A 25,334-nucleotide genomic window follows, 5' to 3' on the forward strand; every position below is an offset into this window, starting at 1 on the left:
TCCTTATATGGGCATTAACAGGAAGTACCATCTGGGGACAAAACCCTGACCAACTAGTGTATCAATAAGTACACATGGATGTCCTATCTGGGGACAAACCAGTGTAATCTACAGACAAAGAAAGGTCATAATATGGCCAGCTGGCCAATTCATAATGGTATTTCCGGAAGTTACATTGGTTTGTTAAAAATAGGGTGGTTTAATAAGTTAGTTCAGCTTCACTTCAAAAATGAACTTGAACAACATGCAATCTTTCAACTGCAAGTCATTTCAGTCCTCCAAGACTGCCACACTCATATACTGCATTTAACTCATTCTTACACATTTAGCTTGCTACATTTACTGATTATGACACAAGAGAGCCGTACATTGAAGGTGATTTTGCTGCTCTTATCAAAGTCAATCTAATTTATATTATAAAGCCCTTTAAAACAAAGCTGTCAGAGTGCTTTTACAAACACCCATCCTAAACCATATGGAGGACCAACCCTGCACAAATTAAAAATAAATAAATGAATGAATGAATAAGTAAATAAATATACACATATGTAAATTAATAAAAACATAAATAGATAAATAAATGTGATAATAGGAAAATAAATAGCAGAATAAACGACTCGATAAAATAAATATGATTCATTTTTAATCAAATACAATTTTGTATTATCTTTCCCTTAATTTATTATTTTCTGCTTTTATAAAAATATCTTTTTAACTTGTATTTATTTGTTAATTAAATTTAACATTTATTTTTATATTTATTTGTGCATTTATTTTTATATTTATGCGTTCATTTATTTTTTACATTTATTTTTCCCTCATGTATTTATTTTTACATTTATTGATCGATTGATTCATTTCTTTTTCCGTGTGCAACATGTAAATGAGGAGGGCGGTCCTTGTGTAGCTTCAGCACATCATTGGTTGAGAGCTCACCACAGTCTCTGAAGCTCACGCACGCAGAATCAAACCAGCGGAGGAGAGTTGTCAGTAAATGACGGCCGCATAATGTTAGTTCTTTCACTAAACAAGCGTATCAGTGTTTCCAGCAGTTTGACCCATTGAGAGAGAAGTTCCAGTGGTCCTTATAGTAGTGATTTTGAACTCGACAGGTTGTAAGTTCAGCTCTTGCATGTGTATACTATGGGGGACGTTTCACAAACAGCTAACGTTAGTTAGAGAGTTGCGCTTAGCGAATGAAGTCGAAAACAACACATCAAATTACTGTTGTTAAACTAGATGTGCTTATCGATGTTTTAGGAGAGTTATATTCCGATATGGATGTGGAACTAAAGACTGAAATGTTGCCGCGATAATTAATAGACACGCTGCACAACACTGTATGTCCCAGGACATTCAAAACCCGTGAGTCAGATGGTAGTAAGGGGGGGGACGACCATCGCACTTTATTCTGATAAGGACCATTGAAACGAATCTCTCAATGGGTCAAACTGCTGGAAACAATGATACGCTTGTTTAGTGAAAGAACTAACATTATGCGGCCGTCATTTACTGACGACTCTCCTCCGCTGGTTTGATTCTGCGTGTGTGAGCTTCAGAGACTGTGGTGAGCTCTCAACCAATGATGTGCTGAAGCTACACAAGGACCGCCCTCCTCATTTACATGTTGCACACGGAAAAAGAAATGAATCAATCGATCAATAAATGTAAAAATAAATACATGAGGGAAAAATAAATGTAAAAAATAAATGTTAAATTTAATTAACAAATAAATAAAAGTTAAAGATATATTTTTATAAAAGCAGAAAAAATAAATTAAGGGAAAGATAATACAAAATTGTATTTGATTAAAAATTAATCATTTATTTTATCGAGTCGTTTATTCTGCTATTTATTTTCCTATTATCACATTTATTTATCTATTTATGTTTATATTAATTTACATGTGTATATTTATTTATTTATTAACTTATTCATTCATTGATTTATTTATTTTTAATTTTTGCAGGGTTGGTCCTCCATAAAACCCTACAGACCACACAAGTAGATACACAAAAAAAAATTAAAATTACCAAACCAATTAAACGTATACGTGGTAAGCTTACTGTTAAAAGTATGTATTATGTTTGAGGTAAAGTTAAATATCCTGTAGTTAACCAGTAATAACACATTTGGGAAGGTTAGTAGATCAGAGCTACAATTCTTAAATCTCAATTCTTACTCCCCATTGACGGCTCAATCCGAGGGGCGGATAAACGGTTGTCTTTCAAACTCCCTCTGCACACGATAGGATAGCGCTACAACCAACCAGAGCAACGACGGTGAAGCGGAACTGACAGATTAAACATTCGCCGTATCCGGTCGGCTAAAATCCGAACACATCTTCCCTTTTTAAGAATGACTTCAGTGCCGTTCTTTGTTCTTTTCTCAGAGAAAAGCTTAACTCCAAGTCTTCCAGAGTCGCGGTCAAAGCTGATTCGACAGACCGCCGCCGTTCGCCAGTTTCTGTGTTTACTAGAAGCACGCAAACGCAACTCGGCCGTCATCATTATGGCCCCGCCCACCGACTCTATACACGACGTGATTGGCCTGACCAGAGTTTGGCGAATACAGCTCAGAAGGGTATTGAGAGTTGCTAGATGACACTTGCGGGCAGATTAGATTTGCTGCCACTAGGGTGCGTCTAGATTTCTAGGCTACCAAAAGACATCCTGCCAACTAATTAATTTTAGTTAAATCAATCAAATTTAGGAACTGCCCTCCCATAGAGTGAAGTGCTATTGTGGATTAAAAAAAAATATGTATACTAAAGAAAATTGAAGAGAAAAATTGTTGCTATTTTTAAAAGAACGTAAATATGCCTAATATATAATTTATAAAAATATTTAAGCTACTACTACTACTACTACTAATAATAATTATAAATTATTACTAAAACATGCTTATTGCACAGCCTTGGGAGCAGGAAGATTTTAATTGTGCAGTTTCATTAACAGGAGTAAGCATCCTCTCATGTGTGTAATACCCTGCACAAACAGAACAAAAAACATTTGCGTGAGTGGACCGTTCTGTTTATTGAATTATATTTCAATAAAACATACATTTTAAAATATATATTTGTAGCATTTTTTTCAAAAAGATGGAAAAAAAATGATCTTGCGCTTAACCACGCCCTTGTGGACGTTAACGCTTACTTTTTGAATTCAACGTCAACGTACATCAACTTTTTAATGGGGAGTGTTTCTGCAAATGGCTGGAGGAAAATATTCATGAGAGCACGACGTGGGCAATAATTCAGAAGAACTTCATGGTGAGTGCGCTTCCTTTGTTTTTGATGATCGTTGTTCTTCCTTTCTCTGTTGTCAGTTCTCCTTTACATTACGTTTGTCGATATTGGCTACCAATATGAAAAATGCATAACAGTACAGTTAACGTTGCATGTGACGTTACTTGCTTTCCTTAAACGTTCCTGAATGGTTAAATCGAGCTGCTCGTGTGTTTGGAAGACGTGCATATGACTTCGGTTGCATTGTAAGATTTATTACTCGACTCTCCATCTTTACTGTAACTGAGGGCATCTGATAATTCTTATTAACGTTAACGATACACAGGGCAGCTGCAGCACTCAAACATTTTTAAATATGCAATGTTAAAGGATTATAATTGTACATTAGATTTCTTTATGGAAAGTTTTGAATAGATAATGTTTATTTATATAATTTTAAAGCTGTGCTGCAGTAAAGTTATATAAAGTAAACGTTTAATTATTCTCATTATTTTTGTCTTTATTAACCTGATCATTCACATTGTTTTTTTTAAATACAGATCTACACTGCGCGCACATTTCATGCAGTGTTAGTAACTCACTAACTTGCATCTGTATTGGCCCCCAGGACGACTCGTACCACTGTTGTGTCTGAGTGTGCCTGCACTTTCAATAGACCAGGTATGTTGAAAACTTGTCTACATAGGCTCCACAATAATTCTTGTCCTTCCAGTTCAGAGCTAAGCTGCACATTATTAAAATAACGTGGTTGTTTTTAGACTTTACCGTTAAGATTTTTTTTTCCAACTTTCATGTGGACCTCAAAACAACAAAATGACTCCATCACAATCTACGATAAGTAGGTATGATTATTACTATACATCTGAATGCCTAGGAGTTAGTGGTTAATGTGACAGTCATTTCTTCTTAAGTACCTGAAGAGAGATATAAGTTTTTGTGGAATTTTTCCCTTCATTTCTGATACTCTTCCTATCCCTTGAACATTTTCAGTGACACTCAATTATGATTTGAAGTAATCATGCAGAAGTAAATAATCATTAATGCAATTATTTATTTTTTCCTACAGACGTCCTATGACACAGATACACTACAGTTCTACAGGGACTACCCTTTAGGACGCGTAATGCAATATTCAAGACTTCTCGTAAGTCAACTTTTGTTTCTCTCATATTTTTAATGAAATGGTTGGTAAATATAAAAAAAAAAAAAATCCTGAAGTCTTTACATCAGGTTACCACAATGCGCCATCTTTTGTTTGTAGTGTATTTAAGTTTTGATATTTAAGTTTACACATTCAACTATTTTCTTTCATATACTTCTTAGGACTTCATGGAGTACAACCTCACACCGTAAACAAAGAAATGTTTAAACTTCAGCTTCTTGGAGGAAACTGTGGTCACAGAGGACCTATCTGACCTTCCCACTGCTTTCACGGTACTCTTTGGACTTCTATATGCTTAATATTGAGTATACAAAAGGATTCAAATATACATTTGAGGCAATGCAGAACATCTTTGTAGGAATGGGGCATTTAACATTTTTAAGACTTAGTCTTGGATTAACAAAAAAATAAATGCTTATTTGTTTACTCAGTATTCATTGTTTTTTAAAACTGTTCTAACTGCAGTGTTTAATTTTAGTAATGCATTATTGAATCAATTGTATTATTTATTATTAAAAAAAAAAGTGGTGTAACAGGATTTGTATGTGATAGTTGTAGCAATTATTGATGCATTTTATTCGTTTCTGTGAGAAATATGTAAAGGGGTGGTTCCCCAAAAATTAAATTATTCATTATTATTTGATGTCTCAAACTCATTTGTCTTCCTTTCTTCTCTAGAATACAAACAGAGACGTTTTCATAGACAATCCATACAATGCAACTAAATGAGGTTCAGAACCTACAATATGTATACATATATTGCATGTGAATCCAGTAATTTATTCCAGGTGTTCTGAAGTAATACAATCAGATGTCAAGATGTATAACAAGTAATATTTACTGATTGTATTGCTCTAGAACAGTGGTTCTCAAACCTGTCCTGGAGTTACACCAGCTCTGCACATTTTGTATGTCCCCCTCATCTAACACACCTGATACAACTCATGAGCTCATTAGTAGAGACTGCAAAACCTAAAATGGGTGTGTCAGAAATAGGGAGCCATACAAAATGTGCAGGGCTGGTGGTACTCCAGGACAGGTTTGAGAACCACTGCTCTAGAAGGTACAGATTAAACCATTGGAGCTGTATGCTTTTGTGTGTGTTCTGCAGAAGAAAAGAAGTCATATGAGTTTGTGACTTAAGGTAATAATGAGAGAATTATTGGGTGAACACTACCTTTTAATAAAAAATTCTAATTGTCACAATGACAGCAAACTAAAATGGCATTTTATTAACCTAAAGTCTGTACAAATTGTTTTGAAAGCATTTCTTGAAATGCTTTTTGAAATAAATGTCTTGGCTCACTGTTTTCAGTTATTGACTTTTCCAATGTTATTATAGTTCACCTAACATAGTATTTTTTTGGTACTAATTTCCAATAGCATTTTTTTGTTCACTCGACTTCAAATATTGAGTTCTACCGACAAAAAAAGGTTTAATTGGATCAACTAAAGATTTGTTATAGAACAGTTCGCATCTCCAGAAAACAAAAATTAAGTTCACTCAACTAAACTTTTTTTTTGTATCACAGACAACTTATTGTCAGTTGGTATAACTGTTATTTACAAAAGTTGAGAAAACAAGAAAAAGCCAAGGGAAATTAGTACCAAGATTTTTGTTGTTGTTGTACAAGCTTGAAATTGATACAAATCGAATCTACAGCCAAATTTAATCAGTTACAGTATGGGTTCCGTGCTTGCCACCAGATATTACAACATATTTGTTTTAAGTTGTGTTTTGTCTAATGTGCCATCAGAAAATAAATTAATCCATTTAAAATTAAATCCACAACACAATTAAAAATGTGAAACATAAAGGGGCCTGAATAAAGGCATTGAAAACTATAGGCACTCTGTCGTATGGCTACTGTACAAGGAAGTCCAAGCACCAAATTTACAACCAACATCGAGCCGTTTTAACTCTTTCAAAACTTTATTTAAATTTTAATGTTTCCACACAAAAAAAAACAGATAATATGATTCAATTAAATTGCAAAAACAGAATTAAAAAAAACAAATGTCACCTTACTTTTTAGTGGTCTTTCTCACATAAGCTGTGATTCTGTTTTTTATATAATACTTTACCGACTGCCAGTCTCGTTCACCGAGGGCTTTGGGGGCTGCTGTAATGCATGCAATGCAGTCGAATTTTCCAGGAGTAACTCCCGAGTGAATAAATTTCATCATTTTTTCTTCTACAGCCGCAATCTCCACCTCACTCCACTTTCTCTTCCTAGGAACTAATGACAAGAAAATTACATTAATTGCACTGCATGTGTTGTAGGAGCAAGACTGGATTATTTTTATACTATTCTTTATGTTGTTGACCTTTTATAAATAAAGCAAATAAAAACTATTACTGGACAGGTTCCTTACCTGATGTTACTTTCATGACCTCCTGTGTCTTCTCTGGAGATCCTTTAGAAACACAATCATATACATTTCTAAATCAAACTACTAATTACTGATAGGCTGTTTGGTGGGAATTCTTGATATTCTGATTGCATTAAACATTTAACTGCCTGTTCATACATCTTACCTTCATCCGTGTTTACTCGCCTGCTGCTCTTCACTCCTGAAGTGCCTGCTTGAAGGCATGATTTAATTATTATTTAACTAATGGAAATGAAAAACATCTTTAAAAAAAAAATTTGTTTACAAATCTTTACCTGGCTCACTTGATGTCACATCATGAGAATGATCTGACAGTTCTGTTTCACTCTCCATCCCAGCATCAGGCTCAACACACTCTGAAATATAATCTTAGTATTCAGAGATATGCACAGATTCTTCCAAAGTCACTAGGATAAAGAGTAGGGGTGTAACCCCGGCATCCTGGCCAAATTTGCCCATTGGCCCCTGTCCATCATGGCCTCATAATCCCCATATAAGGATTGGCCTAATCACTCTGTCTCCTCTCCAGCAATCAGTTGGTGTGTGGTGAGCGTTCTGGTGCAATATAGCAGCAGTCGCCCCATCCAGGTGGTGCTGCACATTAGCGATGGTTGAGGAGATACCCTCTTCTATGTATAGCTCTTTGAGTGCCTAGAAAAGCGATGCGGTGAGCGTTCTGGTGCAATATAGCCGCAGTCGCACCATCCAGGTGGTGCTGCACATTAGCGATGGTTGAGGAGATACCCTCTTCTATGTATAGCTCTTTGAGTGCCTAGAAAAGCGATGCGGTGAGCGTTCTGGTGCAATATAGCCGCAGTCGCACCATCCAGGTGGTGCTGCACATTAGCGATGGTTGAGGAGATACCCTCTTCTATGTATAGCTCTTTGAGTGCCCAGAAAAGCGATGCGTGAGCGTTCTGGTGGAATATAGCCGCAGTCGCACCATCCAGGTGGTGCTGCACATTAGCGATGGTTGAGGAGATACCCTCTTCTATGTATAGCTCTTTGAGTGCCTAGAAAAGCGATGCGGTGAGCGTTCTGGTGCAATATAGCAGCAGTCGCACCATCCAGGTGGTGCTGCACATTAGCGATGGTTGAGGAGATACCCTCTTCTATGTATAGCTCTTTGAGTGCCCAGAAAAGCGATGCGGTGAGCGTTCTGGTGCAATATAGCCGCAGTCGCCCCATCCAGGTGGTGCTGCACATTGGTGGTGGTTGAGGAGATACCCTCTTCTATGTATAGCTCTTTGAGTGCCCAGAAAAGCGATGCGGTGAGCGTTCTGGTGAAATATAGCCGCAGTCGCCCCATCCAGGTGGTGCTGCACATTAGCGGTGGTTGAGGAGATACCCTCTTCTATGTATAGCTCTTTGAGTGCCCAGAAAAGCGATGCGGTGAGCGTTCTGGTGCAATATAGCCGCAGTCGCCCCATCCAGGTGGTGCTGCACATTAGCGATGGTTGAGGAGATACCCTCTTCTATGTATAGCTCTTTGAGTGCCCAGAAAAGCGATGCGGTGAGCGTTCTGGTGAAATATAGCCGCAGTCGCCCCATCCAGGTGGTGCTGCACATTAGCGGTGGTTGAGGAGATACCCTCTTCTATGTATAGCTCTTTGAGTGCCCAGAAAAGCGATGCGGTGAGCGTTCTGGTGCAATATAGTAGCAGTCCCAAGAGTATCCAATGTGCAGCTTAGCTCTGAACTGCAATCCCAGGCTGCGAGACATCATTTTGTGGATAAGACTGCCCGCGCTGCTTTGCCATGGAGTGTGGTGCTAAATGTCCAAAAGCCCTATCGTCCACAAAGTTGCGCAAACACATCTCTACAATGTCCAGAGTTGGTTGAGGAGATACCCTCTTCTATGTATAGCTCTTTTGAGTGCCTAGAAAAGCGATGCGGTGAGCGTTCTGGTGAAATATAGCCGCAGTCGCCCCATCCAGGTGGTGCTGCACATTAGCGATGGTTGAGGAGATACCCTCTTCTATGTATAGCTCTTTGAGTGCCCAGAAAAGCGATGCGGTGAGCGTTCTGGTGAAATATAGCCGCAGTCGCCCCATCCAGGTGGTGCTGCACATTAGCGGTGGTTGAGGAGATACCCTCTTCTATGTATAGCTCTTTGAGTGCCTAGAAAAGCGATGCGGTGAGCGTTCTGGTGGAATATAGCCGCAGTCGCCCCATCCAGGTGGTGCTGCACATTAGCGATGGTTGAGGAGATACCCTCTTCTATGTATAGCTCTTTGAGTGCCTAGAAAAGCGATGCGTGAGCGTTCTGGTGGAATATAGCCGCAGTCGCCCCATCCAGGTGGTGCTGCACATTGGTGGTGGTTGAGGAGATACCCTCTTCTATGTATAGCTCTTTGAGTGCCCAGAAAAGCGATGCGGTGAGCGTTCTGGTGAAATATAGCCGCAGTCGCCCCATCCAGGTGGTGCTGCACATTAGCGGTGGTTGAGGAGATACCCTCTTCTATGTATAGCTCTTTGAGTGCCTAGAAAAGCGATGCGTGAGCGTTCTGGTGAAATATAGCCGCAGTCGCCCCATCCAGGTGGTGCTGCACATTGGTGGTGGTTGAGGAGATACCCTCTTCTATGTATAGCTCTTTGAGTGACTAGAAAAGCGATGCGGTGAGCGTTCTGGTGGAATATAGCCGCAGTCGCCCCATCCAGGTGGTGCTGCACATTAGCGATGGTTGAGGAGATACCCTCTTCTATGTATAGCTCTTTGAGTGCCTAGAAAAGCGATGCGGTGAGCGTTCTGGTGAAATATAGCCGCAGTCGCCCCATCCAAGTGGTGCTGCACATTAGCGATGGTTGAGGAGATACCCTCTTCTATGTATAGCTCTTTGAGTGCCTAGAAAAGCGATGCGTGAGCGTTCTGGTGAAATATAGCCGCAGTCGCCCCATCCAGGTGGTGCTGCACATTAGCGGTGGTTGAGGAGATCCCCTCTTCTATGTATAGCTCTTTGAGTGCCTAGAAAAGCGATGTGGTGAGCGTTCTGGTGCAAAAAGTGCTATATAAATGTAACAAATTATTATTATTTATTATAAACAGTTTACATACCTGCTGGATTGATGTTGATCTGGTCAAGACCTTTCCCTCTGAATTCGTTAAGCCTTCCCTGCTCCATTGCCATCAAGACTTTGGTGATTTTGGCAAGCTGGAGTGTTCCCTCTGGCAATCGGTAATATTTCCTGTGGATACGAATATCATGCCCCAGGAAATCAGCAAGTTGGTCCATTTCCGTGTCATTCATGTTTAGAACTCTGGACATTGTAGAGATGTGTTTGCGCAACTTTGTGGACGATAGGGCTTTTGGACATTTTGCACCACACTCCATGGCAAAGCAGCGCAGGCAGTCTGATCCACGAAATGATGTCTCGCAGCCTGGGATTGCAAACATGTAGATGTTCTCCTTCAGAACACCGCAAACTTCACGTGTTTCAACCAGCAACTCCATGGATTTGATCATTTCCGGTGCCAAAAGTACTGCAATTTTCCTTCCGCGCTTTCCACGGATTTCTACACGACTAAAGTACTTGCATAGTGCTTGTTCAACCTCTGAGAGAGAGTCAGCAATATCAGTATTTAAAGTAGAGGTGTCTCGGGACTCGAAAGATTGTACTGGCATCAGACAGGCTTCCCCTTGCCTTTTTCTGTTGAAAATGATCATTTGTGCAAGAGTGACTTTAGCCAGTTTAGCCCAGGTCTTGGTGTTCGGTGCATTAAAAAGTGTGCTGTAGTATTCTTGCTGTTTCTCCTTTAAATATATATGGAGTTTCTTGACATCATCTGCAAAAGGCAAGATCAGTGGAGCGTTGTACCTTTTTCCTTCCAGGGTATTGTGAGCATGACATGAGATCATCTCCCTCCAGCGTGTCTGATAGATGTGTTTGAAGTCCTCTGCTTTTTGAACTTTTGTTGTGTCACCGCAGATCCTTGCATCACAACTTACAATGTCGGCAACCTTCATGAGGCTCTGACCAAGTTTCTTGGCTAGCGTTGGCACCACCATCTTATTTGTCTCACACTGAAAGCCTGTAACAGCTCTAACTGCATTAACTGTGTGTTGGAAGTTGGCTGGATCAATGTATTCCTCAAGTGATTTGAGAGGGGATACCTGTCTTCCTTTCCAAACCAGTCTCCCTAACTCACGCATTTTCTGACGGATCAGTTCATGATCAGAACGCCGGTGTCCCATGATGTTGTATTTCTGCTCGCCATACTTGAGAATACAATGGTCACTCTTTATGACATCTACCACTTCACCTTGTTTCATGTCACTGATAAGTTTCCACAGTCCCTTGCTAACTCCTTTCTGCACAGGTTGCGCAAAGGCGCAAATCGATTGGGCTCGAGTTCTACCAGGTTTTGGAAGAACACCTCGAAGTGGGCACCTTTTCATATGTTTCCAAAGAAATCTTTTTTTGAAAAGTCCTTGGCAATTTGCACAATGTAAGAATTTATTTGGATTGACATTCGGAGAACTCGCTTGTTTACATGGAACAATGACACCTTTTCCCTTTCTAATGACATCGACATTGTGTGCTCTGTCCCCCTGTTTCCTTAGTATGGTCAGTTGGAGCTTTCTTTCCTTGGAGTTCTTTGGAGATGAAATGGCCTTAGCGACTTGAGATTGATCGTTGTGAACAAGTTCCAGATGCCTGGCGATTTTGGACTGTGGTTTCTCACAAAAGAGACAGTAATGTTTTTTGGTGTATCTTCTAGATCCATCGTCAGTCTTTTGACTGTGCATGACTGTAAGTGATGTTATGGAGCTGTCAGAGTCAGAGTTCCGGTTTCTAGGTCCCTTGTATGTTTTTCTTGTTCCATCTTTAACAGCAGGACTGGGCATGGTGGTAGCATTTTTCTTTAATATACTGCCTCCCTCTGAGCTGGTCTCACTTTCACAATCTGACCCTGGCACATATTCATCCTCTGTTATTTCCATGCTGCTTACTGAGTCTTCAGAATCATATCCAAGCATTTGTTTTTTAAACTGAAATCAGAATTCAGCAAATTAAATTTCCTAAATACAAGGTCTGTGTCAAAAAATAGAACTATACTATCTCCTAATGTGTGTAGAATAAAAGTATTTCCTTCTAACATCCACAAAAAATAATTTTGCAAGCATTTTTGTTACATGCACGCAATTACTCTAGTTAAATATCTAATTGCATGAATAAATGCAAAATTAAATGCAAGTTATCAAGTATGAATGGGTCTAAAGTATCAAACAAACACTGAAAGTGTTGCCTTTAAAACTGTTACGAAAATCAGTAAAGATAAAATTAACTATTCCCCAAACTTTTATGAACTGTGGCCCTCATCTATAATTTCTTACCTTGGGATTAGAGTGGGACACATTCCCATCTTCAGCAGAGCTGGAATCTGTGTCCATGTGGTTTTGGAAGGCAACCTGTAATCAGTCAAACAGGACAAATACAAAGGAAGAAGGTTTTGATAATTTTCCACAAATTATATTATCATGCATTTAATGCAATCCCCACTAAGACAAGGTGTCCCCATAAGGATAGTTAAAATACAGGTCAATGTCCCCAGAAGGTATCATGCATTTAATGCAATCCCCATTAAGACACAAGGTGTCCCCATAAGGATAGTTAAAATACAGGTCAATGTCCCCAGAAGGTATCATGCATATAATGCAATCCCCACTAAGAGAAGGTGTCCCCATAAGGATAGTTAAAATACAGGTCAATGTCCCCAGAAGGTATCATGCATTTAATGCAATCCCCATTAAGACACAAGGTGTCCCCATAAGGATAGTTAAAATACAGGTCAATGTCCCCAGAAGGTATCATGCATATAATGCAATCCCCACTAAGAGAAGGTGTCCCCATAAGGATAGTTAAAATACAGGTCAATGTCCCCAGAAGGTATCAAATAACATCACACATCACTTGTTCACTCTATCCTCAATTCATAAATGAGCACAACAGCAAAAATAACAGCCTACATTTTCATGTTGGCTGAGCGTGAGTTGGGCCAATTGGACCCACTTTATCATAAATACTCATCACTACCTATGAGGTTATAGTGCCGACCAAACTTTCAGGTTTGTTTAGAAGGTGTTTGTATCCATTGTTGTGGTAAGTCGTTTAAAATGTAGAAATCGATATAATTATATTACGATTTGTCATTCATAACTCACAAATGTAGATAGGTATCATAAATGTGTGCAAAAAAATCCAGTATGCACTAACAGGGTTGGGACAAAGCCTGTAATAATGCCATCCTCACATCGTTCTGTCAAACTTATTCTGATAAACATTGTTGCTGGGAAATAATTATTACTACAATATAATGTACACTGTGCAGCTCTGAAACTAAATGGTTCTAAAACAACTTGTCTTATTACCTGTGTGTCTGTTGGTGAGGGTCTCACAGAATCTTCTGCTGGTGGAGTGACTGGATGTGATTCTGGACCCAGCTAAAAATAAAATAAAAAAGTCAATGCTACAGAAAGTGTAGAATGATTTTTAACTAAAGTACATACAATTATAAAATGCAAAAAAAATTATAATAATTTAAGAGTGATCATTTTTGTCATGTCCATGCGATGATTTTCTGTTCTTTACATTTATAATTAGTAGTCACTTTTCTCAAGTAATGATCCAACTTATTTGAATTGCCATGTGATTGTCTTAGAATTTAGGCATGGACCAGAACAGATTAATAATCTAGTTTAATATCTTATTGCAAAAATCAAGTTATCAAGTATGAATGGGTCTAAAGTATCAAACAAACACTGAAAGTGTTGCCTTTAAAACTGTTACGAAAATCAGTAAAGATAAAATTAACTATTCCCCAAACTTTTATGAACTGTGGCCATCATCTATAATTTCTTACCTTGGGATTAGAGTGGGACACATTCCCATCTTCAGCAGAGCTGGAATCTGTGTCCATGTGGTTTTGGAAGGCAACCTGTAATCAGTCAAACAGGACAAATACAAAGGAAGAAGGTTTTGATAATTTTCCACAAATTATATTATCATGCATTTAATGCAATCCCCACTAAGACAAGGTGTCCCCATAAGGATAGTTAAAATACAGGTCAATGTCCCCAGAAGGTATCAAATAACATCACACATCACTTGTTCACTCTATCCTCAATTCATAAATGAGGCCATCCTTAAAAATATTTTGGTTTGCAGCAACAATAAAAAAAAAGGGTCGGTAGGTAGGTCTATATTTTCCCCCCCACATTTTAATACAAAAAAAAAAGTTAATTTTTGATGATGGTGATTACGTAGGTATGAATTTAAACAAATTGGCATATCGTGACGTCACTGACTGGGTCTTCAAGCCGTGCCTTCGGGCGCATGGGCTAATTGCAGGCTATAGACCACAAACAAATTGAAATATTTGTCAAAAACATGTTTATTGCATAAATTTCAGGTGCATTCATTAAAAAAAGGTTCCACCACCGCTAGCTGTCATTGACTCATAGCTGTCAACCCTCCCTTTTTCCCGGGTTTCTCACGTATTTTAGCTCTTTTCCCGTTTTAGTATTTTCCAGTGATATGTATTGTATATGATATGTATATGTATTCGTATTTTTACGCTCGATTGAGTAAACTCAGAACACGCAGCTATCTGTGTCTCTGAAGTGGCTTGCACTTGTTGCTAAACCAACGCATCTGGTGATATAGACTAGTGTATTTGAATATTAAAAAGATTTTTTTATTTTTATGAATTCAATTAATTAAGTAGCTATAACCTACTCTTTACTGGTAAATATTACAGTAAACAAACATGACAGACAATGGCAAACCATTTTTTTCAGACGTTATTTTATTTTTGTAATATTATGTATTGTCTCTCAGTTGTTTTGAAGAGACACTGCCCCTCTTTCCTCCTTCTTGACAGCCTACATTTACAATAATAGCTTTGATTAACATTAATGATGAAAAAGGTTTAAAAATCGTGATTGTTTGGATTGTTTTTCCTGCCGTCGAGCCACAGCCGTTCACTAAATCAGTGTTTCCCAACCTTTTTTCAGTCATGGCACCCTTTGGAAATGTTCTAATGTTTTGTGGCCCCCCATACATGCGTTACGCTATGGGTGGAACAGTACAGATTGCTCACGGTTCGGTTTGTATCACGGTTTTAGGTTCACGGTTTCAGTACGGTTTGGTATTTGCCATGCTCAGGGACAGAAAGAACTACTGTCAAATTAAAATAAAAAAATAAGAACAAAACACTTAAATACAAGCAACAGCACAAAAAAATACTATTGAGCAAAGATACTAATAAAATAAACAATGCTTTTCAGAGTTTTTAGGTAGGTCTAACATTAGTTTTTAATCAAATGTAAAATAACTGCACATTTAACTATTTAAATTAAAAATTAATCCTTTTTAAAATTACAAAAGCTATTCAATCAAGAGCAGTGAGTGATGTCCTTATCTTTTGTTTGACAGACAGCAGAAGGCTACTGCCGCTTTAAGACCTAATACAGGGATATGCTCGTCTTTCTCGACTGTATACAGTTCACTTAAGGCATCAGACTATGTCTGCTTGGATACTCATCAAGATCGACATGTTGATATACTTTTTGTGTGAGTTTGTCCCTTCAAGCGCAAGACTTAAAATAACTCAATATTTGCGCGTTGATAGACGTGCGCGCGCTTTTGGACGAGCGCACAGAGACAGCTTCTCACACTGCAGAGTTCTCATTCGCGTCTTCTGGCGAATATACTGGGTGATGATGGCAAAAATTACTGGTCATACGGCAGCACTCGCATGCATTGAACACAGTTTACAAAGATAGACCGTTTTGCCCACGTTTTTCTTTTATTATCGCTGTTGTAGTGTAGCCTATCACGAGGAGCCAGCACGTGTCTCCATCGACTGAACTTTACATAAAGCATTCATTTTCAAGTTACAACCAGTGCCGCCGCTCCCACCACGCGCTGCGGTCGAGCAAAACACACGCTACCCATAGCAACGCGTTATGACAACGACAATTCAGACTGACAGAGACGAGAGAAACTGCTTTTCCGCCATTTGTTACTGTTTTGTACACGTTGTTATTATTAATTAGAATTATAATTCTGTTTTATTGGCCACAATATAGTAATGATGAATGTTGAGAGGGGCACTTTTGATTAACTTTCAGAAAGGGCACGGGCTCAAACCCCCAAAGCCCTCGCCTCTGCAGTGCACTTGCCTGGTGTGTGTAACGTGTGTGTGATGTGTCCATGGTCCTGACTCCTGTCACACAATGCGGTGAAATCTCCGACAGGGCTTTAATAGTCTAACGTTACAGTGAATGAGAGGATGAGCCGAAACTAAACGAACGCACTGCAGGCCATAGTGTGACATCCGTTAACCTTAGTGTAAACATAGATGACGTCACGGGTTTTTCTATAAAAGAATGAACGTAGCCTTCGTTTGTAGACCCAGGCAATTTATATATTTATAATACTTACTCAAATATATTTCATATTATTTTATTACTTTTGTATTAGATGTTTGAAGTGTAAAAAAAGAAATGAGTCGGTCTAATGCAAATTTACAACCGGCAAGTCGGTCGGACTAAAAGGAAAAAAAAAGAAAAAAATTGAGTCGGCCTTAAATTGACAGGGTCGGTCGGGTCACGGCAAACAAGAATATTTTTAAGGATGGCCTGAGCACAACAGCAAAAATAACAGCCTACAATTTAGGGCTGTCAAAATTGCTCAAAAACGACGTTCGAATATTCCCGCTAAAAAAAACACACAAATATTCGAACTATTCGAACATCTGGTTGCTCATTTTGTCAATGATGCGTATTACGCCAATAACAGGACAAATTAATACAAAGAAACATAACTTATGGTATAGGTAGTCTATTTAAGTTTATACATATTTGACAATGTATTACTTACTCAAAAACAAGTAAATTAACTAATGGCCAAGACCGCAGAGAACAGCTCTCTCTCTCTCTCTCTCTCTCTCTCTCTCTCTCTCTCTCTCTCTCTCTCTCTCTCTCTCTCTCTCTCAATGAACAAACTTTGAGTGCTGATCAAGATTTTTGTGCAAGCAATATAAGGTCGCCAGACTCGCGACTCGTCCCAAATATAGCAGGCTTCATGTAATATCTCTTTAGTCAGTACAGTAGCCTACACTTTAGTAATGTTTCTGTTTAATGTTAAAGGTCCCATTCTTCGCGTGTTTTCGAAGCTTTGATTATGTTTACAGTGTGCAATATAACATGAGTTCATGTTTCGCGTGTAAAAACACAGTATTTTTCACACAGTTAACTTATCTGTACAGCGCTGTTTCCTCTGTCCTAAAAACGGCCTGATGATTTCCTTGTTCTATGAAGTTCCTCCTTCAGAAACACGTAACGAGTTCTGATTGGGCCAGCGCTTCCCGCGCTGTGATTGGACAGCAGCTTAGCACGTTGCCCGGAAAGGTCCCGCCTCTTACCATAACGGGGCGATACGCGCGCTCAATTTTATTGCAAAAATGTCTATATTGCCTTGTCAATTTGAGCCGGAATCAGACCCGGAGAATATCGAAGAGGATCGATTACAACCTGCTCAGGAAAGACTTTTGCTGGATGTTTCAGAATGGTCAGCTGTCTATTCAGGAGTTTAAACTGATCATTACACACACCAACAATCGATGGTGTCTGAATGAATTACTACACTTTTATATGCTAAGTTTTTCGGATTAGTTTCAATTACCATCTAATGTTAGTTAACAAAGCTAAACAGCGTTGCACTCTGTGTCATGAGTTACATAAACTGTTAAACGGACCGACTTAAATAATAAAATACACTTACCGGTTGTGGCTCATAAACAACGCCTTCTCCAGACAAAGAGGGAACTGCGTCATCTTTTAAGAATAATCTTTCTGTGAATCCGGCATTAAACTGATTGAGATTGAGGAAGCCGTCCTCAGCTAAATGTGCTGCAAATAGTTTTATATTGTGATTATCATTTTCCGGAACCGAGTTAATCATAAACTGTAGCCATTGATCTCTACGTACAGCGCCCGTGGGAAGGCCAAACAAAGGTGACCTGACTCCGGGATGAAAATAACAGCGTTTCAATGGCACGGCGACAAACACACTCTACAAAAACAACGCTTCCTATTCTCGACCTGCGAGAGCAAAAGGACAACGCCCCCTATTTTGCGTGTTCTTGTGGGCGGAGGGTTAGTCAACAAACGGTTCTAGTGACGTCATCACAGCAGGAAGTGCAGCGGTGTAGCCCAAACCGGCCGCTCGCTGTAGGCTTTGAAAGGGAACTTCTGTTAAATAAAATATCTCGCTTGGCATTGAACTTTGAGCTTTATAATTTTACAGGTATTATTTATGCTCTAACAGCAACATTACACACTAACTAAAGTTTGAAAGATGGATTCGCGAAGAACGGGGCCTTTAAATGAGGCATGGTATGCTAACTGTATCTTACATTACATAGCTTGCATACAACTTTATCTTGCAGCTCAACAATTTTACCTCCTACTGACCAAAATCCAAAGTACTTCCAGACATGGCTTTAGATTATATAGGGTTAAAATCTCTTTCTTTGCTGCGGTCGAGTTGGGGTCTGCATTTTCTGCCCTCTTCACTGCAAGACGCGTCCACTTTCAGCAGTGACTCCTGTGACCTGTCCCTGAACCCCAATGTGCGCGCCCACTCGGAAAGCAGACAGCCGCGGCTCTACTACGGATATGCAGGGTTTGTCGTCGCTTTTTTTTTATTCTTTTTTTCGAAAATTCATTTTCACCTTCAAAATTTGTTTTTTAAAAACTACTCGAATATATATTCGAATTTATAATATTCGTTGACAGCCCTACTACAATTTCATGTTGGCTGAGCGCGAGTTGGGGCAATTTCTTGTATAATGCACTCTTATCATGACATTTCGATAAATAATCTTACTGTGGTTTTGTCCCTTACAAAGAGATCATTGGAGACATATTGGTTTAACATTTAGACATTATACAGTTGTATGCAGAGCAATACACAATCAAAATATTTATTGGCGAGTCGTATACTTTTAACCCCGTCACAGTTAAATGTGATCTTCAGACCACAAACTTTCAAGAATAGTGAGTTAAAAGGTAGATTTTTTATGTAACCCTAATTGACAGACTTAGGCAAGTAATTCATGTTGTTACTTACAAATACACTCTCTGTTCTTTCCAGTGGTGGTACACATTCACTGGTTGAAGGAGATGCATGGTCAATTTCTGACCATACCTGTAACAAAAATAATCATCATTTGAGGATATGAAATTACAAAAAAGATTAGGTACTTTGAGACTGAATAACAGTCAAAACAAAAACAAAAACAAGGGGAAAAAGCTTTTCCTTTTGCTAGAGTGACAACAAAAATTCAAATCCGGGAACCAGTTAACACATCTACAGTGTGCTCTGTAAGTATTGGGCCAAACACATATTTTATTGGTTTTGCTCTGTACACAAGCACAGTGGATTTGAAATAAAGACCTGAGGCTATTACCAACTTCTGTTTAGAGAATGTTTCTATCCATCTTTTATGGACAGTGTATGAGGGTAGCCATTTAAATACATGGTCTCCAAATTTCAGCGGACAAAGTAATTAGACAAACAATATTTTAGGATTTATAATGGTTTTTACTGATGGATGTACCCAATAAACTATATAGGAAAACTGCTATGATGCACCTTATGGTTAAAAAAAAAAACAGTAGCAGGATCATTATAGTATAAATATACAAAAATTATATCAGTAAGAAATTACATCAGTTCCAATGGTTATCCTTAAGAGGACTAGGATTCTGTCCTCACTAATCAATCAATCAATCAATCAACCAACTTTATTTATATAGCGTTTTTACAATCACGATTGTGTCAAAGCAGCTTCACAGTGTCAAACTAAGCCAAGGTGTCCCCATAAGGACAGTTAAAATACAGGTCAATGTCCCCAGAAGGTATCATGCATATAATGCAATCCCCACTAAGAGAAGGTGTCCCCATAAGGATAGTTAAAATACAGGTCAATGTCCCCAGAAGGTATCATGCATTTAATGCAATCCCCACTAAGAGAAGGTGTCCCCATAAGGATAGTTAAAATACAGGTCAATGTCCCCAGAAGGTATCATGCATTTAATGCAATCCCCACTAAGAGAAGGTGTCCCCATAAGGATAGTTAAAATACAGGTCAATGTCCCCAGAAGGTATCATGCATATAAATCAATCCCCACTAAGAGAAGGTGTCCCCATAAGGATAGTTAAAATACAGGTCAATGTCCCCAGAAGGTATCAAATAACATCACACATCGCTTGTTCACTCTATCCTCAATTCATAAATGAGCACAACAGCAAAAATAACAGCCTACATTTTCATGTTGGCTGAGCGCGAGTTGGGCCAATTGGACCCACTTTATCATAAATACTCATCACTACCTATGAGGTTATAGTGCCGACCAAACTTTCAGGTTTGTTTAGAAGGTGTTTGTATCCATTGTTGTGGTAAGTCGTTTAAAATGTAGAAATCGATATAATTATATTACGATTTGTCATTCATAACTCACAAATGTAGATAGGTATCATAAATGTGTGCAAAAAAATCCAGTATGCACTAACAGGGTTGGGACAAAGCCTGTAATAATGCCATCCTCACATCGTTCTGTCAAACTTATTCTGATAAACATTGTTGCTGGGAAATAATTATTACTACAATATAATGTACACTGTGCAGCTCTGAAACTAAATGGTTCTAAAACAACTTGTCTTATTACCTGTGTGTCTGTTGGTGAGGGTCTCACAGAATCTTCTGCTGGTGGAGTGACTGGATGTGATTCTGGACCCAGCTAAAAATAAAATAAAAAAGTCAATGCTACAGAAAGTGTAGAATGATTTTTAACTAAAGTACATACAATTATAAAATGCAAAAAAAAAAATAATAATTTAAGAGTGATCATTTTTGTCATGTCCATGCGATGATTTTCTGTTCTTTACATTTATAATTAGTAGTCACTTTTCTCAAGTAATGATCCAACTTATTTGAATTGCCATGTGATTGTCTTAGAATTTAGGCATGGACCAGAACAGATTAATAATCTAGTTTAATATCTTATTGCAAAAATCAAGTTATCAAGTATGAATGGGTCTAAAGTATCAAACAAACACTGAAAGTGTTGCCTTTAAAACTGTTACGAAAATCAGTAAAGATAAAATTAACTATTCCCCAAACTTTTATGAACTGTGGCCATCATCTATAATTTCTTACCTTGGGATTAGAGTGGGACACATTCCCATCTTCAGCAGAGCTGGAATCTGTGTCCATGTGGTTTTGGAAGGCAACCTGTAATCAGTCAAACAGGACAAATACAAAGGAAGAAGGTTTTGATAATTTTCCACAAATTATATTATCATGCATTTAATGCAATCCCCACTAAGACAAGGTGTCCCCATAAGGATAGTTAAAATACAGGTCAATGTCCCCAGAAGGTATCAAATAACATCACACATCACTTGTTCACTCTATCCTCAATTCATAAATGAGCCCAACAGCAAAAATAACAGCCTACATTTTCATGTTGGCTGAGCGCGAGTTGGGCCAATTGGACCCACTTTATCATAAATACTCATCACTACCTATGAGGTTATAGTGCCGACCAAACTTTCAGGTTTGTTTAGAAGGTGTTTGTATCCATTGTTGTGGTAAGTCGTTTAAAATGTAGAAATCGATATAATTATATTACGATTTGTCATTCATAACTCACAAATGTAGATAGGTATCATAAATGTGTGCAAAAAAATCCAGTATGCACTAACAGGGTTGGGACAAAGCCTGTAATAATGCCATCCTCACATCGTTCTGTCAAACTTATTCTGATAAACATTGTTGCTGGGAAATAATTATTACTACAATATAATGTACACTGTGCAGCTCTGAAACTAAATGGTTCTAAAACAACTTGTCTTATTACCTGTGTGTCTGTTGGTGAGGGTCTCACAGAATCTTCTGCTGGTGGAGTGACTGGATGTGATTCTGGACCCAGCTAAAAATAAAATAAAAAAGTCAATGCTACAGAAAGTGTAGAATGATTTTTAACTAAAGTACATACAATTATAAAATCACTGTTGTTCCCTATCCCTTATGCCTATTAATTACAAACAGTAATGTTTAAAATATGTTCCATCAAATCTATAATTAGCAGTAGGTAAATCTTATTTTCAATTCATGCAAATCCTGGTTTACCTTAGCCTGGGTGTTCCCAGGCTGCCTTGCACGCAATTTAATTCACGCTGCTAAGGAAGCCTGGACACCAAGGACTAAATTTTCCCCTGAAAAAGGGAACCAATCACAGAACAGGGAGGAATCAGCAAGACAATGACGACATCTGTGCGACACATCGAAGAAGTTTTATGGATCCAACATGGGATCTGACGTGAAATTACCTTTCGATGCAGCTTTAGATCGTGTTTTAGGTAGTTTAGAATGTAAGTTTGTTTCGAAAAAATACCAACTGTTAAACAATTTCAAAACCAAACGCATTTAATAGACATTCGTAGCGCCTAATAAACGGCTCTGGGCATTCGTACACCACGCCTCAAATACAAGAAAATGTACAGGTGGTTCCCAGACCAAGTCTCGAATAAGAATTGGTCTAACGTTAGCCAGGCTAGGTTTACCTGCTACGTTTTTTAAAACAGAAAATATTTTACCTAAGTTCTGTTAACGTACAATAAAATGACTCACCATTTTATCCAAGTTTGCCAATTGCAGTAGAAGTAAGTGTCGCTGTCTTTGAAGAGCGTTTCGCTTCTCCTCTGTAGATTCAGACACAGTTTCACACCTATTGTGGTGTTCGTTTAATTTGTCAATCCTGGCCTGCAATTGTTGAATCAAATATAACAATCACTGTACCAGAAATTATTGTAAAAAAAAAAAAAAAAAAAAAGTGAAAAGTGAAATGCAATTTCCCAAATTTGCCAAAAGGTTGAAACAATAATTTGGATTTAAGTAACCTGGAATGGTCTATTACTTCAGACAGACTGACACTAGGGATGATAAGATTTCCATGTTGAAAATTAATTTCATGAGAAACATGAGAAATGCTTTAGTGTCCATACTCATGTGGGCCAATATTATGCTTGAAGTATTAGTATAGCAACAAATAGCTGTAGAAGTGACGTTTTTGGCCTATGCAAGAGTATAATTCAATGTTCAGAAGACTTTGGAACCAGACACTGGAAACTTTGACAATCATGAATACATAGTGCAGATCCACAAACTGACCCAGTCTGGGGAACTTATGTGCTTACCTTCGAGCGCTCACTCTGCAAATTATCATCTGCAAGAACAACATAATTTGTTAGTCCTTATTTATACTTTTCACTTCCCTTACACAATAGCTAACCAATCAGTCTAGACTTTGCGACCTGCAACAGTTATATGTGTGATGGGGTAGGGGGCAGTTGCTTTTACCTGAGACGGGCATGTTGGAACATGTCTGGAACATGTCACGGGACATGTCTGTGCCAGTGAAGTGTGTTTTGGGAGCTAGGAGAGGAAACCACACAGATGGCAATAAAAGTGAAATATAGTAAGAGGGTATTTGCACTGACAAAAACATGGGACATCCTTGCAGAAGACGATAGGTATTGATCAGACAGCACCACAGCATTTATTCCCCATACGTGGTTCTAATCTTTGTAATATAAGCATGCAATTCAATCATTTTAATGGATGCATGAGTGCAACACAAGTTAAATAAAAAAAATTCTACAACTTTGCATGTTCTAACTGTGTGTACACAATGGGTGCATACAATAGATAAATCCAAAACAGAATCCACTATGACGTCTGACCTAATGCAATTCATTAAAACAGTGGAAATAAAGGTATTTATATAAATAAAAACCAGTTGGTGTGATCAAACCTTTGGCATAGGAAATATATCTCATAAAAACAAATTGGCCTGAACAATTAAAGAGCAGCGTTTAAGGAAAGGGTTTTAGAGTTGTAGTGGTCTATACCTGTGTCAGCAGGCTGAGAGTCTGCAGTTGTGACTGTGGTGAGTTCAGTCTCTACTGAATCAGCATGTACTATAGCAGCAGCAGACTTTATACTCCCAATCTACAAAGGGAAATGTTACAAGTTGTAATGTGCAATTGCATAGCCCACAGCTAAAAGTTCAACAGCTGTTCCACAACAACTCACATGTATTTTTGCATTTGATAAGATTTAAACAGTATGCGCTTAATAAATTCCTACCTCAGGTTCCACGCTAGGTAGTACATCCTTGTTAACCTGCTAAGTAAACCAAGATAGAAACAAATTCAACTACCACTTTCTTGTTTGGAGTGTCTGCAACAAATTGCATGAAAAATAAACTCTTCTCCAGGAAGGTGGCATATTGGAGATGGAAATAAAAAGGTAACTTACCTGTGCTCTCCATGCCCAGTTTGAGTCACCGTAGTTGTAATTCAATTCTTCTCCAGCAGTAATATCTCGAATCGCGAAGAGACACAAGTGTGGTTTCTCATTTACTTTGATGGTTTTCATTTTGCAATTAGGTCTTCTGTGTTCGTCATTAACAAGTCTCCCAAGGGAGGAGTCCTCATCACATGCATCAATGCTGTTTAGAAACATTTGTTTCATTAATATGTATTAGCACAGAGGTTTGACTATGAAGAGGCATTTGGTAAGTTTAAATTATTTGAGCAGGATGTGCCAATGAATACAATTCTATAAGCAAATATTGTATGGAATAATGTTTTAGTAATAGCAAATTGGACAAATGACTCACACCATATTTTTTTTTCCTTTTCTGAAAATAGGGTTTCAGATGAGCCTAGTTGTTTTTAATACAAATAAAGACTAGTTCAAGTAACCAGGCAATTTATAAATATGCACATCTCTCGCTCATTCCCAGATATGCAGCTTAAGCCTAGTTCACACTGCCTGATTTTAGCCCCGATTTTGACTCGCCGACAAATGCCCGAAATCGTAGGCAAATCGGTGCTCGTGCACGCGAGTGACAATCACGCAGTTTGAATGATCAAAGACGCAATCAGAGAGAATCGCCGACGAGTCGCTGACGCCCGCAAGATATTTGGCTAAATATCTGGACCTGTCTGCGATTCAAACTCCTGCTGTGTGAAATGAGGCCATCCTTAAAAATATTCTTGTTTGCCGTAACCCGACCGACCCTGTCAATTTAAGGCCGACTCAAATTATTATTATTTTTTCCTTTTAGTCCGACCGACTTGCCGGTTGTAAATTTGCATTAGACCGACTCATTTCTTTTTTTACACTTCAAACAACTAATACAAAAGTAATAAAATAATATGAAATATATTTGAGTAAGTATTATAAATATATAAATTGCCTGGGTCTACAAACGAAGGCTACGTTCATTCTTTTATAGAAAAACCCGTGACGTCATCTATGTTTACACTAAGGTTAACGGATGTCACACTATGGCCTGCAGTGCGTTCGTTTAGTTTCGGCTCATCCTCTCATTCACTGTAACGTTAGACTATTAAAGCCCTGTCGGAGATTTCACCGCATTGTGTGACA

The 25,334-nt window shown here is 38.4% G+C and overlaps 1 protein-coding gene across 10 annotated transcripts in view; it reads right to left on the bottom strand.

Annotated features, from left to right (window-relative positions):
* Nucleotides 1–6,320: 6,320 nt before the first annotated feature.
* The window catches only part of LOC137084836 (uncharacterized), a 30,653-nt gene continuing 11,639 nt past the window's right edge, over nt 6,321–25,334 (bottom strand). For 2 of the 10 annotated variants that reach the window (XM_067451319.1, XM_067451321.1), the window contains 18 exons: nt 24,198–24,390; nt 24,027–24,065; nt 23,789–23,888; nt 23,238–23,312; nt 23,075–23,103; nt 22,509–22,640; nt 21,736–21,807; nt 21,033–21,107; nt 20,542–20,613; nt 18,941–19,018; nt 13,665–13,739; nt 13,174–13,245; nt 12,139–12,213; nt 9,858–11,793; nt 7,079–7,159; nt 6,949–6,996; nt 6,786–6,827; nt 6,321–6,649 (listed from right to left, as the gene is read on the bottom strand). In XM_067451319.1, coding sequence (XP_067307420.1) covers nt 6,435–6,649; nt 6,786–6,827; nt 6,949–6,996; nt 7,079–7,159; nt 9,858–11,793; nt 12,139–12,213; nt 13,174–13,245; nt 13,665–13,739; nt 18,941–19,018; nt 20,542–20,613; nt 21,033–21,107; nt 21,736–21,807; nt 22,509–22,640; nt 23,075–23,103; nt 23,238–23,312; nt 23,789–23,888; nt 24,027–24,065; nt 24,198–24,390 — 3,409 coding nt within the window. In that variant the 3' untranslated portion in view covers nt 6,321–6,434. The other 8 variants (XM_067451322.1, XM_067451323.1, XR_010906806.1 and 5 more) reach the window with 8 other exon arrangements.

The sequence above is a fragment of the Pseudorasbora parva genome, chromosome 8 (assembly GCF_024679245.1).
Source record: "Pseudorasbora parva isolate DD20220531a chromosome 8, ASM2467924v1, whole genome shotgun sequence".
In the NCBI taxonomy this organism is placed as follows: domain Eukaryota; kingdom Metazoa; phylum Chordata; class Actinopteri; order Cypriniformes; family Gobionidae; genus Pseudorasbora; species Pseudorasbora parva.